The 13,427-nt window shown below is 47.2% G+C and overlaps 1 protein-coding gene across 4 annotated transcripts in view; it reads right to left on the bottom strand.

The window, feature by feature from the left end:
- The window catches only part of RIMS1 (regulating synaptic membrane exocytosis 1), a 329,877-nt gene extending 324,793 nt beyond the window's left edge, over positions 1–5,084 (bottom strand). For all 4 annotated transcript variants that reach the window (XM_075046444.1, XM_075046446.1, XM_075046445.1 and 1 more), the window contains exon 1: positions 4,854–5,084. In XM_075046444.1, the coding sequence (XP_074902545.1) occupies positions 4,854–5,017 (164 nt within the window). In that variant the 5' untranslated portion in view covers positions 5,018–5,084. The remainder of the gene's footprint in view (positions 1–4,853) is intronic.
- Positions 5,085–13,427: the final 8,343 nt, after the last annotated feature.

The raw sequence follows: 13,427 nt of genomic DNA, 5'->3' as shown, positions 1-13,427 counted from the left end.
GAGTTGCTAGAGACTACAGTCTTCAGAGATACCCACAAAATCTGGCACAGCCAATGTGAAACAGGGAAAACAAGAGTGGATGAGAGTTGAGTCTACCATGGTAAAGACCCTCCTCCTCAACAGACTGCTCTCCATGCTGCTGTCAAAGGTGTGGCATGCAGGAAGGTGAAGCTCTCCCAGGCACAGAGGAACAAAAAGGCAAAGCTCTGAAGCCCCAAGAGGGCTGGGAGGGAGAAGGACCTGTTTCCTAGCCCTCTTGGTATTTGAAACTTCTCTGACTTTTAAAAAAGGCTACATTAACAGCCCTGGGTAACCAGAAGCGTGCAGCACGAGAGCAAGACAGCTCCTTTGCCAGGAGAGCTCTTCCTAGTGGGCTTGACATTGAGTTAGGCTCCTGGGCCCATAAAGTTTTCATTCTTCTATGTATGGGGAGCCAAACTGTTTCCACTAAGTTATAATGTAATGGCACTCGTCTAGGACACAATTTCTTCAGGCCAATAAGTGTACGGGGCTTAGGTAACCACTTCCTAACTGCCAGGCTATTACACCTAAGGTAGCTGGAAGCAGCAATACTGCCTGTCCTCTACATGTTAGGAAAGCACCCATCGCTGTGACAACAGCACTTTGAATTCAGCACTGAGTATCGATAGGCATTATAGAGGTACTGTATTAGCGTTGGGTCTTTTAGAGGACTTAAGCATATGACTACGTAGTTTGTGACTCTCAAACAGGCCTAGGTGCAAGACAGAGAGCAAGCAATTCAGCAGCCAAGACACTCACATGCTCTGATCCTATATGCCCTGGACACACAGGAACACACAGCTTCTCAGGTGCACCATTACGGAAAGATTTTGTGGACTGCACTCAAGTTGCCTCAGTTTCTACTTGGTGCCAGGTAAGCGTCGGCGTGCTTATGTGGATTTGAGTCTTGGATTTGAGTCTTGGATTTGAGTGCCATACACCAGATTGGGACCATACTTCACTGCACAAAGGCGTATAGATACACTCTCAGGACTACCTAGTGACACTGCCCCTATTACAGCAGGAATGCAAAAGCCACCCTTGGACGTAAAAGCAATTTCAAGGCAATCAGCTAACAATGTGTTCCTCATGCCAAGGTACACCTGTTCACAAAAAAAGCAAAAGGAGGAACCTTCACAAAAGCCCTAACTCCTCACCACATTGCTCCAAGGTATTCAACAGGTCACAGGACAGCAGAATGCTCCCCTTCCCCAAACACCACACACAGCAGTTTGAAATCTGATATTGGATGGGTGAGGGGAGGATGAGGTCTCTGCCCCGACCAGGTACACCTACAAAAAGAAAGTCAAAAGCCAGTACAAGTTGCATGCCTTTATCCTAAGGGTGCGACAAACTCCGTTAGCCCCAGACTGCTGAAGGAAACTCAGCGGGCCAACAAACTGACAGATAGGGCAAGTTCCTGGAAAGAGACAAGCAGGTGGTTTCAAACCAAAGCATGCATTTCTGTCATTCTCCAGCGCAAGCAGCAAAAGCATCACGTTGTCCACAGTCCTGCTCCCTCTAACAGTGCCCTGCTCCCAGGCTGGCACGCTGCAATACGCGCTGATGTCAGCATGAACTGGCAGAGAGGGTTTACAAGAAGGCTGTTAGCTCAGAGTCAGAAACAGGGCTCAGGAAGACAGAGAGGTACAGACCCGGAGGAGAGGGACACAGCCTCCTTACCGATGACCCTCATCTTTTCCACTTCTCCTCAAATCCATGCAGTCTACTCACAGAAACACCTCAAATTCCCTTGGATCCACAATTTTAAGACCATCATGTGAAGAATACAGTAGTTTAACTGATAATTCTTCCTACAGTTTTCTGCCATGAGGAGTGCTGGAAAGGAAAATTACAAGTACTGTTTTGGAAACTTTTATTGCTAACTATCAGGACATCCAGAACAGGAGAGAAGTGCTGCATCCTTTTTAGCCCTTATGATTCATGAGACAGCACGCATCCGGCTGCAGGATTGAAGGTAGCATAGTTTGCAACACAGATCAGCTTCACTGCCAGGGGACATCACAGATTTGCATGTGGGTGTTACAGACAGAAACATTTCTCTGCCAGGTGGTTTTAAATGAAAACCGGTAGCTATTTTGCTGAGACATGGGGATCATCAGAAAAACTTTCACTGAAGATAATAGGAAGGGATGGTGACAATATCTGACTTTAATAAAATAGCTGTGTCATCTGGATAGCACCATTGCATATTTGTAACAAACCTCTACAAAATTATGGAAGTAAATTCTTGTCTCAGAATCCAATCTTATAAGGGTTACTCTCTGGAAAGATGTGTCTAACTCTTGTCCCAAAAAGGAAGTAAGTGCTCAGCATACAGAAAAGGCAAACAATCTCAGACAACCTAGCAGATCTCTGTAAGAGTCAAATCATAATCCATATGAAAACTATTTGCTGTGACCTAATTTTTGAAAACCAACGATACAGCTAAAGTGAACATACAGGTTTGTAAGTTTCCCAATGTATTTTCTATTAATTTCTGGCTCTTCATTTAAAGAAAAAAAATCTATTTAAAATCACAATTTCTCAGACCAATAGAGAGCCTAGACTGCTATTCTCATGATTTGTAAGAACTGTTAGGAAAGGAAATAAACTTTTTAACTTGGGTATCACAAACCTTTGAAGATAACATAAAGTAATTTCAAGTTGAATTCACAATTTTTGACCTCTTCTAAAAACTGTATTTAAAGTGTCTTAAATTCATTTAGTAAAACTGCTGAAGATTCCCATAACCTCACAGAAAAGGAAGCATCAGTCCAGAATTCAGAAATGCCAATACAAAAGAAGAGCAGAAGAAAAAAATGGGTAAAAAAAAAGGAAAATTTATCCTCTACCCCATGTTAACAAGAACAGGGCTGAGAAATTACCATCTGTACCAACAAAAGTTCATTCTCGCAGTGACTGTAAGATTTATAGTACTGCTCTACCACACGATCGCAGAACCAGTAATCTTCTTCACGGAATAAAAGCTAAATATTTATAGGGAAGTAGCTGTGCTGGAGGACGAGGAATGGGAGAAGGATAAATGTAGTTTAGAGCCTTGGCGCTACTCCTTTAATTTTCTTCTGATAAATAGAAACCGAGGAGGGATCCTTCACTTAACGTTTTCCCACATTGACTAACACAACGCATTTTCACAGAACATATCTCCTCTCAACCACCCCACCTCCAAGACTAACCACACCCCAAGCGTAATGAACAGCAACGGCAAACTGAACTCTCCGTCTTGGACGGAGATCCAAACACCGCGGTCCCGGCCGGCCCCTTGGCGATACGCAACGCTAGCAGCTGGGCCTCGGTACCCGCCGCTGCAATCCCCTTTAGTAGCCCCTGTAAAAATTCAGAGCCGGGCACCGACAGGAAGGGACAGAGACAGCAATATAGTGAAAGGCTGTCCCGGCTGCAGCACGCACAGCGCGCGGGGCCGAAGTCGGGAGCCTGCGGGGGCTTGGTCTCTCCATCCGTCAGAGAAAGCCGTGGGGAAGAGCTGGCACCCGCATGGCGCAAGTGGGTGTTATTTCCGATGCTGCCAAAAGAAACACCCAGATCACATCACACCTCCAGAGCGTCCCTTCCAAGCACAGGTGTACGCAACCAGAAGACCGTGAGGTAAGGATACACCTCCCCTGGCAGGGAGGGTCTGGGTAACGTCAGAGGTTTGCACTAGTCCAGTCACCTCTCCTACCGGTTTCCCCCCCGGAGCGAACAGGCCTGATGGGTAGTCAGAAGAGGAGAAACCCTGATTCTCCTCCACAGGCCACAGCTTCAGTCTGTTTATTCTCACCACTCGCAGCAGGCAATTCGGTAACGTTACGTTTGAAGCCTCCTATTGACGGAGGAGGCTAGAAAATGTGGTCACATGTGCCGTTTGGCAAGGATGGGGCGGGGGGGGGGGGGGAGAAAAGGTCCACAAGAGGCTGTGGGGACCTGGTCGCCAAACATGGCACCTACCCACACCCCTCCCCGCGCCGCCGGCAGCGGGATAAACCCGCTCGCCCCCACCCTCCTCCGTCCCGCCGCCACGCACGCTTCCCCCTCCGTAACGAGCGGCGCGACTAATTGCGTTTATTTCCTAATTACGACCGCCCCGCTGTCCCTCACAGCCCGCTGCCCTCCCGGGAGCGGGCGACGGGCGGGCGGGAATGAGAGAGCGAGAGAGACGGCGGTTGGGGGCGCGAGGCGGCGGCGGGAAGACGGAGCGGGGTGTGGAAGGGGGGAGGGGGGGGGCGGCCGCCTCAGCCCCGCGGCGGGCGGTAGCGGAGGCCGAGCCAGGCGGGGGCAGCACGGCAGCCGCGGAGGCTCCCGCACGCAGGGAAACCCCACCCAGCGGTCCCTCCTGGCAGAGGCGGGGTTCTGGGGACCCCAAAGGAATCCCACCTCGATCGATCTCCCCCCTCCCGTCCGTCCCGTCGTCTCCCCCAAACCACCACCGACCACCGCCGCCTGGCCCCCGCCGCGGGGTTGCCGCCCGCCTCTTTCTCCGCCGCTGGCTCCCTCGGGGCGGGGAGGGCCCGCTCCGTCCCGCTCCGTCCCGCCGCGCCGGGCTCCTCCGGCAAGGTCTGCCTCGGGAGGAGCTGCCCCGGGGTGGGGGAGGACGGCCGGAGGAGGAGGAGGAGGAGGGAGTCAGGGGTCGGGAGGGGAGCGGGGGCTCCGCAGCGCCGGGTCCCCGCGGGGCGGCCCGCCGAGCGGGGCGAAGCCGGCCGGTCCCCGGGCACCCGGCCGGCTCCCGCGGTGGCAGCGCCCGCTCCCGCCCGCCGGCGATGGGCGCATGAATGAGTGCCTGAATGAATGAATGACTGGCGTCTGCTTACTTGAGCATGGCCTCTTCTTTCTCCTCCTCTTCTTTCTGCCGGTCCATCACTGCCATGATAATGTTCCTCTCCTCCTCTGTCAGGTGGCTCAGGTCGGGCAGCTCCTGCATCGGGGGGGGCACCGTGGGCGGGCGAGGGCCGCGGGGCCCCACCGAAGAAGACATTTTCTTTCCGCCGCTCCCTTACACCTTCTACCTTTGCACGGCAAACCCAGCCAGCCTCTCCTCCGCCCCCTTCACAGTGTAGTCCTCCGAGCAGCAGCAGCCGGCAGCTCTCTGGCAGCAGCGGAGGAGGCGGAGACCCAGCCTTTCATGGTTGCTCGCATCCACCCCGGCCCGGCTGCCGCTGCCGCCGCCGCCGCTTTGCTGCTTTGCTCCCTTTGTTTCCGCCGCTTCAGGGAGCTCGGGGGCTGCCGTGCCGCCGCCCGCAGCCCATCCTTCCCGGCGGTGGCTGTGCGGGGCGGGGAGGGGGGGGTGCCGTGGCGCGGAGGGCTCCCGATCGCCGCTGGCGGGCTGCGTGAGGGGAGGGCGGGCGGGGTAGGCGGTTCGCGCCGCGGGCCGGCCGGGAAGGGCGGGTACCGCCGCCGCGATGCTCCGCCGCTGCGAGCCCGGCGCTGGGCGGAGGGAGCGGAGCGGGGGGCCGGGGCCGGCGAGGCGGAGTCCGGCTCTCGCCTCAGGGGCGGCAGCGCTGCCCGCCCCTGCCGCTGCCTCTGTCCGTGGGCTGCCCGCCCTTCTCCCCCCCGCCCCTCGCTCGTCCCGCGCGGTCACGGCCGTCGTTCCCGGCACCGCCGTCCTCCTCACGTTCTCCTCCGGGTTCCCGCACCCGCGGGTCGGGGGCCGGCAGCTCGCCCGAGCTCCCGCCGAGGCTGCCGTCTCGCCCTAGGCGGAGGGTGGCGGGGGGGGGGGGGGGCCCTGCGGGCCGCCTGAGGGCTGCCTGAGGCGCCGGGGAAGCCCTGGGCTCCCGGTGCTGCCGCCGGTGCTCGGGCGTGAGCCGTGCCGGCTTGGGCTGCAGCTGCAGCCCCCTTGCCTTGAGCCAGCACTGTCACCACCCGTTCCTTGGCGTCCCATGCTTCAGCACTTTCTTCATAGGCTGCTTACACCCAGTAAGTGGCACCCACGCCGCGGCGTGTCCCCCACACGCTTCCCGTGGGGGTGGCGAGTGCTCTTAACTCTCCCCGTCCGACAGACACGGCTTTTTTCACTGCTGTGACCCACCGAAAGCGGCCGTGAAGCGTGCCACGGTGCCCACCGCTCAGCTGAGGGGGTAGCGCACATTGAAACGAAACATCACTTCCAGACAGAGACAGCTTCCCTGTCAAAGTCTGACCTGCCAGCTCTGAGCAACTCGGGGCTGGGGAGCAGGTCACGAACACAACAGCCCTTCCTTCCCTCCAGCAGATGACAACAGCCCTTCCTTCCCTCCAGGAGATGACAACAGCCCTTCCTTCCCTCCAGGAGATGACAACAGCCCTTCCTTCCCTCCAGGAGATCATCTGCCTGCGACCCGCTGGCCAGAAGCTCATGCCGATAGCTCTGAAGGGTCCCTTGCTCAAACGCGTGCCTGTCAGGGAACGAAATCGTTCAGGCTACTTGGAAATGCAAAGCCGAAATACAGAGAAAACTGCACTTTCAAATAAAACGTGAACTACCACTAACACACGCTGACACTCAAGACCTCTCAGTCACGCTTCTGCCGAGGTCACAGCATGGAAGCAGCTCTGGTTTCTAGAGAGATCGTCTGATGGGCACGAACCAAAGGAAAAAAATCTATGCTGGCAGTGTTCAATGCTTCTTGCTGCCAAACTTGCTGGGTTTGGAATAGGGAGAGGGACCAGCTTTCAGCCAGCCGCGCTAATACCTCTCGCGCAAATTCTGAGCGCTATGAACCTTCGTGACCCTTTGAATTTGAGAGGAATTACTGGGGCCATCTGCTTGTGTCCCCCCAAGAGATTTTCTGCAGGACACAATTTGATAACACAAATTAAAAAGAAAAAAATAATAAGCACTACAGTGACCACCAGAACTTTTGAGTCGTAATGTCCAAGTTCAGCTCAGAAAGTGAAGTCTCTCAACTCTTCCAGCACATGAAGGAAACTGAAACTTGAATGACCGACAGATGGCTCAGAAGAGATTAAAGTGGTGTTAATAAGCAAAGCACTATGAAGGGCTGGTAGATATCATAATGTCACACTCAGTTAAAGACACAGACCCTCTGCTAACTCATGTGGTGATTTGTCCCAGGGCCTGGCCACGTTATTACTGCTAGATGTAATCCTTCTAGCTAAGTACTAACAAATCAATAAAATCACTTCCCGCCATCTGCGACCGGCAGGGAAGATAGCCTTCATGTTACAGGCTGATGCTGAAGAATTTATCCATTCATTACCAACAGGCAAAAGTATGGCAGCCACCTCAAAACAGAAGGAAGCAAGACTGAAAAGAATAAGATGATGAGAAGAAGGTGAGGTACCACCATATGTTTAGTATCAGAAAGAACTAAAACATGACGTGACTGGAATAGTAATACTAGACACCACGATTATGTTGTTGTAAGTATCCATAGGTAGTCCACACTCCCTCAGACGATTTAGGCCTGCACGTGCCACGTAAAAGATGTAGCTCAAGTAACTGCAAGAACCAATTCACCGGAGCAGCGGCCCTAGTGTTGAAGAGTCGCTGCTTTAAGCCCCACCTAAACAAAATATTAAAGGTCTATGACCATAAGACCCAAGTGTCTCTAAGATAATTTTATGAAGAAAATATTACATGAGGTTAAGTTATCCTGCTCACCTTTCTGCTTATTAATTACTGACACAGTCACGTATATGTCTGTTCTGTATTATTGTGTTAATTACTGTATGCTGGGTCAAGCACATGAATTCTTACTGCTGTGTGTGAAATACAAAATTAATACAAAGAGCATGAGGGGATTTTATATATAGGTTTTATAACTTAAAAGGGAAAGATGAAAGCTCTTGCAGAGTAATGGTTAAAAAAAGTGATGGAAGTTGGATTGTGGACTTGCATCAAGCCGCTATTGTGAATAAAACTGCATTACTGAAAAGCATAGAATCACAGAATCATTTAGGTTGGAAGGGACCTCTGGAGGTCATCTGGTCCAGCCTCCCTGGTTAAGCAGGGTCAGCTAGAGCAGGTTGCCCAGGACCACATCCAGATGGCTTTTGAGTAGCTGCAAGGATGCAGACTCCACAGCCTCTCCAGGCAACCTATGCCAGTGCTCAGTCACCCTCACATGAAAAAGTGTTTCCTCATGTTCAGATGAGACCCACTGTGTTTTGTTTGTGCCCATTGCCTCTGGTCCTCTCACTGGGCACCACCGAAAAGAGCCTCAGTCTTGCTTACACCCTCCCATCAGATATTTATTCACCTTGATAAGATCCCTCTGAGCCTTCTGTTCTCTAGGCGAAAGTCCCACCTCTCAGCCTTTCCTCATATGACATGCTCCAACCCCTCAACTATCTTCATTGCCCTTCACTTGACCCGCTCCAGTATGTTAATGTCTTTCTTGTACTGGGGAGCCATGAACTAGTCTTAGCACTCCAAATGCGGCTTCACCAGTGCCGAGTAGATGGGAAGGTTCACCTCTCTCAACCTTCTGGCAATGCTTTTCCTAATGCCTACGTCTTAGGCACAACAAATGTTTTTACATTATTTTTGCATGAAGACAGTAGACTCTACTAGAGAGAAATATAGAAGAAACCATAAAAGTAATCTCATTTTTCATAGGGCTACATGAAGAGACTCAGCTCTTATTGTCAGTACTTCAGACCCTTAGTGGTCATTTTCTGATCTGCCCACATTTGCTTTGTAAAGATGAAATATCTGCCGTTGTCGTCCAACCAACAATGTGTGGAAAGCCCAGTCTAGTCCAATACATTATATCCTGAAGCTGGAACGATACATGAGAGTCTTGAAAAGAATTTCATTGCCTGGTTAGTAAGAATGCCCACTGCTTAGTAACATCCAAAGTCTTGTCACTGACAGGCATCCCATTAACGCCATTTCTCTGAAGTCCTATCTAGCAAAGACTGCTGTGAAATCTAGAAATGGAATATCAATATAGCTGTTGTAACATACCGGGTAAATTACTTTCTTAAACATGAGAAGCCAGTCATTATAATGGAATCTGTGATCTTTTACTCTCACTTCATAGCAACAAGTATCCACATATGCCCCATGCACAGCAGATGCATATTTCTTTATGACCGTAGACCTTCCCTCAATCTTAGGAACTTTTCTTCTCCCCCGTATCTTCCTTTCAGATTGTCCAAAGGCCACATTCTAAACTTCTCAATTCCACCAATACCCCTTTTCAAGCTCTTTGCGTTAGCCTAGCTGTGAGCAGTCATGATTTTCTGTTCTTCTTGCTTGAGGCAATCTGAAAGAAGAAACTGGAAACAAACAATTCAGAGGGTTTTCCTTTAGGTTCCTTCCCTAGAAGAGTGGTGCTCTTTCTCAGACTCATGGGAGACTGGGAATAGTGAAAGCTGTGGAGGAGTTTTCTGTCTGAGGGGGTTTGCTGTTTGAGGGACAGTCATGAAGGATGAAATATCCTGTAGCATAAGGGCTCAAAGTATTTTCTCACAATAGATTAGTAAAAGTGGGACACCGTGACTTCTCTCTCACTCAAGAAGAAGTTGAAGGAATTTAAAAATTTCAAAGACAGACCAAATTCACAGTAAAATATCTTTTATTAACCTATCATGATTTTCAAGAGCAGTTTTTGTTTTGGCATCTGACTCACGATTTTTCATTTCTTTAAGTGTGGTGGCACTGCAGTATTTTAAGAGAGAGAAGAAGGTCACAGCTAGCTCTAGCATGAGAAGAAATGGAAACAGTCCTTTTCAAGGCAGACAAAAAACACTGGCACAAAAGGAGTTCCTTTCAGGTAGGGATTTCAGTGCCTATTCCGGACAAGATTTGTTATTATGCATAATTTTATAATGAGTGCCTACATCCTGCAGTGATTAGTGTCTTAAAAATGCTCTCAGACAGAAGCCTTGGTCTTCTTTTAAATATATTTTATTTAAAAAAAAAAAACTCTAAACAACAAACTAGCAGTTCCATCGGCAGCAAACCTTACAGAGCCTGGTTTTGGATGACAGCTTTGGATTCTCTTGTGTCAAACAATGCAGCTGAGTTTGCACTTCCACCTGTCCTTTACTGGGCGCACAAATCTGAGTCTCCTCTATCTAGCTGCTGATTTTCATAAAACCTGCAGGAGCTCAGTGTTTTTAGACCTCTCCCTTTTTGTCAGGCTTCTTTGAAATTGGTCAAGAGATTCAAATGTTATTGCTGGAGTACTGACAGAAAAACAGTGCAATTGCATAGCTTGGTTTCCTTAAAAAAGTAGACTAGAAACCCTGTCCCACCCCCATAGGTCTCTAATTATTCCCTTTGCTCTTCTCGGTTCCCTCCTGTTTAGCTGTGTATTTCTGGCATGGCAGTTTCCAGAAAATCATCCCATCCTTCAGGTGCAGCTTGCCAAAAATGCATAAACAGGAACTGTCACCTTCCTCCTCCATGACATGATGCTTCTGTATGTGCAGCTCCAAATCATACACCCTTTTAGGTGCAACAGTGCATTTGCAAACTCCTATCTGATTTGAAACTGTTATGAGCTGATTCTTATTTCAGTCAGACTACTTTCCAAATGTGTTTGTTAATAATTATTTTTTAACCCAGTAATACTAACAAGGTTTTAAGTACAACATCATTTTCTAAAGTACTGAGATCAGTTTCCATTTTTTCTCCCTTAACTAGAAAATGTGCAAAAATGATGGAACCGACACCACCCTCCACCCCAAAAAGTCATCATCTACTTTTTGTTTCTCTTCTGGGCTTATTGTGCTGATAGTGCAGGCAGATTCAACCCCATTCAGTTCAGGAGAACCCTGCATAAGGCCATTGCATAGAAAGACCCTAAGTTTGTAATATCTTTTTACATCTGTCAGAAAGGCTGAGAAGTGTTATGGCTCAGAGAGAAGAAACTGAAGCCCAATACTCTTAGTCAGCAATCTGGCAGTTGGAAAAGCAATGATTCAGTTCAAGCATTGAAGTAACACAACATTTTCTATAATTATGGACCATATCTTTTTGGAATAAGACTTTTATTGTTGCTCCAGTGGTTTTACTGAACAGTTCTAATATAATTAGTAAAGTAGCCTATCAATATAATGAATATGTACTTTGCATTGTAATATATAAAGGGTTTTTTTAAAATATTTGCTGCCAATTGAAGTATCTCACCATTATTTTTTCTCCAAAAGAAAATCTTCAATAAAGTCTTGAATGTTTTACACTATGACTGCAGCAGAGAGTGCGGTAAGGGTAAGATCTAAATGATCTAAATCACCAAATGAACAAAGTGCTTAGTACACTGAGGTCTAATGCTGTCCATGTTGCCAGAAGCCCTCCAACAGCTGCCAGCAGCCCAGAGATACTCCTGTCAAGAGAATGTAAGAAACTCCTGCTGTTTTATCAAGCCTAATTGGCAGTAAACACCTGATTCCCCAGGCAAGCTGTAAAGAAGCAGCAGGTAAGAAGATGGCAGTGAGGGGAGGAAAGTGTCATTCTCCGGAGCTGTTCCTACAGTGGAGGATGTGCTATGCCAAGTTCTGTCTTACAATCTATTGCAACCCCATCACAATCTCATACATCTCTATTTATAAATTGCAAGATACTTTAAGAGTCAGTATTATTACTAAAACAGGCACAAGAGTTTTGGTGGAACAGTTTGTCTTAAGAAGTAGTGAGGCAAAGTTTGTAGGAGAAAATACCTTTAATTATCCGATGGATATAATCAGAAAAGTTGAACAAACTTTAAGGCACGCAAGCCCTTTTAGGTTTGAAAAGAAACAGCAACATGCAAGCTAAGCACAGCCTGGGAACAGTTGCTTTGAACTAAACTTTATTATTTTAATTGCCTAGACAACCTGAGAGAAAAGAGTGCTTGAAATATGTGGAATAGAGAGGATATTTGTAAGAGGAGTGATGCATTTGTGGAAAAGAGAAGGAAATAGAAGGAATGACAGACAGAAAGATAATTATTACCTGTGAAAGAGGAAGATGTCAGATGAAATGTGAGAACAGCCAGATAATCGTAAAACCAATATGTGTACTGAGTTAATGACTTTAAATGAAATGTAGTATCATCAAAATGAAAACATTTGTCAGAAATGTGTCAGCATCTACTGCATTGTTTAACTGGAGAAAAAATGCTTCTGTGGTGTAGAATTTCTGCATTTTGATAACGTTTTGATTAATTTTGTTTGAACTTTATATTTTACTCAATTCTTGAAAAAGCAACTGCTGATGAAAAAAAAAGGTGACATATATATTGTATTTAAGAAGTTAAATACTTCACTGTAAGAGCCACAACTGTATTAAAGAGAAAGCATGAAAAACGAAGTTGTGATAATCCCAAAATAACATTTGGGAGAATATTTGTTTTGCAAATAATTTGGATTTTTGCTGTTCCTATTCAGTACCATGAAAAAAATCAAAAAAAATCACATCAGAGATAACCCTGTTCTCGGCCAGCTATACCATCTTTATAATTGGGGAAGCTGAGGCACAGACTGAATAAGTGACATTACCCAAGTCATCAAGTGAGTCACTGGAAATGAGGAGAAAATAGTAAAGGGTCACATCCAATTCCTGTGGTCTAACTATTCATCTGCCTTCTACATTTTAGGGTGCTCTTACAATCAAGCTGAATAGTCTGAGTAGTTACTTCCATTAGTCTTCCCTTAGTTGCTGTACTCTGAGTCACAACAAAGACTGAGTGCTTGTAGTCCAATGCAATACAGAGTAAAACAGGTGAGCTTAAACAGGTAATTTAAAGTATTTGTTTCAATACAGATCTGGAAAGCAGCTGTTTCACTTTCTCTTTCAAAACGTTATTTTTCTTACCAAAAAGATGCAATATAATATTTATGTGTTATCTCCTTTCTATATAAAAAATCCTCTCTATTTGCTCTGAGTTCTTATACTCAGAACATATGCATATTTTTTTATGCATAGGGAAGTACCAAACTATAAAGAGGGAGAAAATTCAGAACTGTGGCACCTAAATCAGTGTGTTCTCGTCAAAAGCTTTGCCCTGAATAATCTTGTTGCAACATTCTAACAATACAATACAACAGTTTATGTAAAGTTCCATGTTTCCTAAATGAAAAACTTAGGAAGATGTTTGAAGTAAATAATTCACTGATGCCTGGAGATTATGTTCCTAAAATTACTTCCCAGTGGTCTCCAGTAGTCATTTTGTTGCCAGAGAATTATATTGTCAGATTATTTTGCAAGTCACCTTTAAAGGCTGAAATACTGAAAGAAAAGATGAAACTCTACCTAGGTTTTTTTTCCCCTTCTCAGGGTGTATGCGATTATGTACTGAACTCCTAGACAAGAGGTCTGCGTTCTCAGGTCAATACTTGAGATTCAACTTGGAAAGGGATATCTCTGTAAGTGTAGTTTTGTGTTAAAAATAAAATTATATCTGTTGAAACATTTTTTGTGGGCAAGGCATTATTAGAAAGGAGAAAATTTTTAC

Source organism: Buteo buteo, chromosome 15 (genome assembly GCF_964188355.1).
Source record: "Buteo buteo chromosome 15, bButBut1.hap1.1, whole genome shotgun sequence".
Lineage (NCBI taxonomy): Eukaryota > Metazoa > Chordata > Aves > Accipitriformes > Accipitridae > Buteo > Buteo buteo.
Note: the sequence above shows the minus strand (reverse complement) of the source record. Positions and strands in the feature narration are given on the sequence as shown.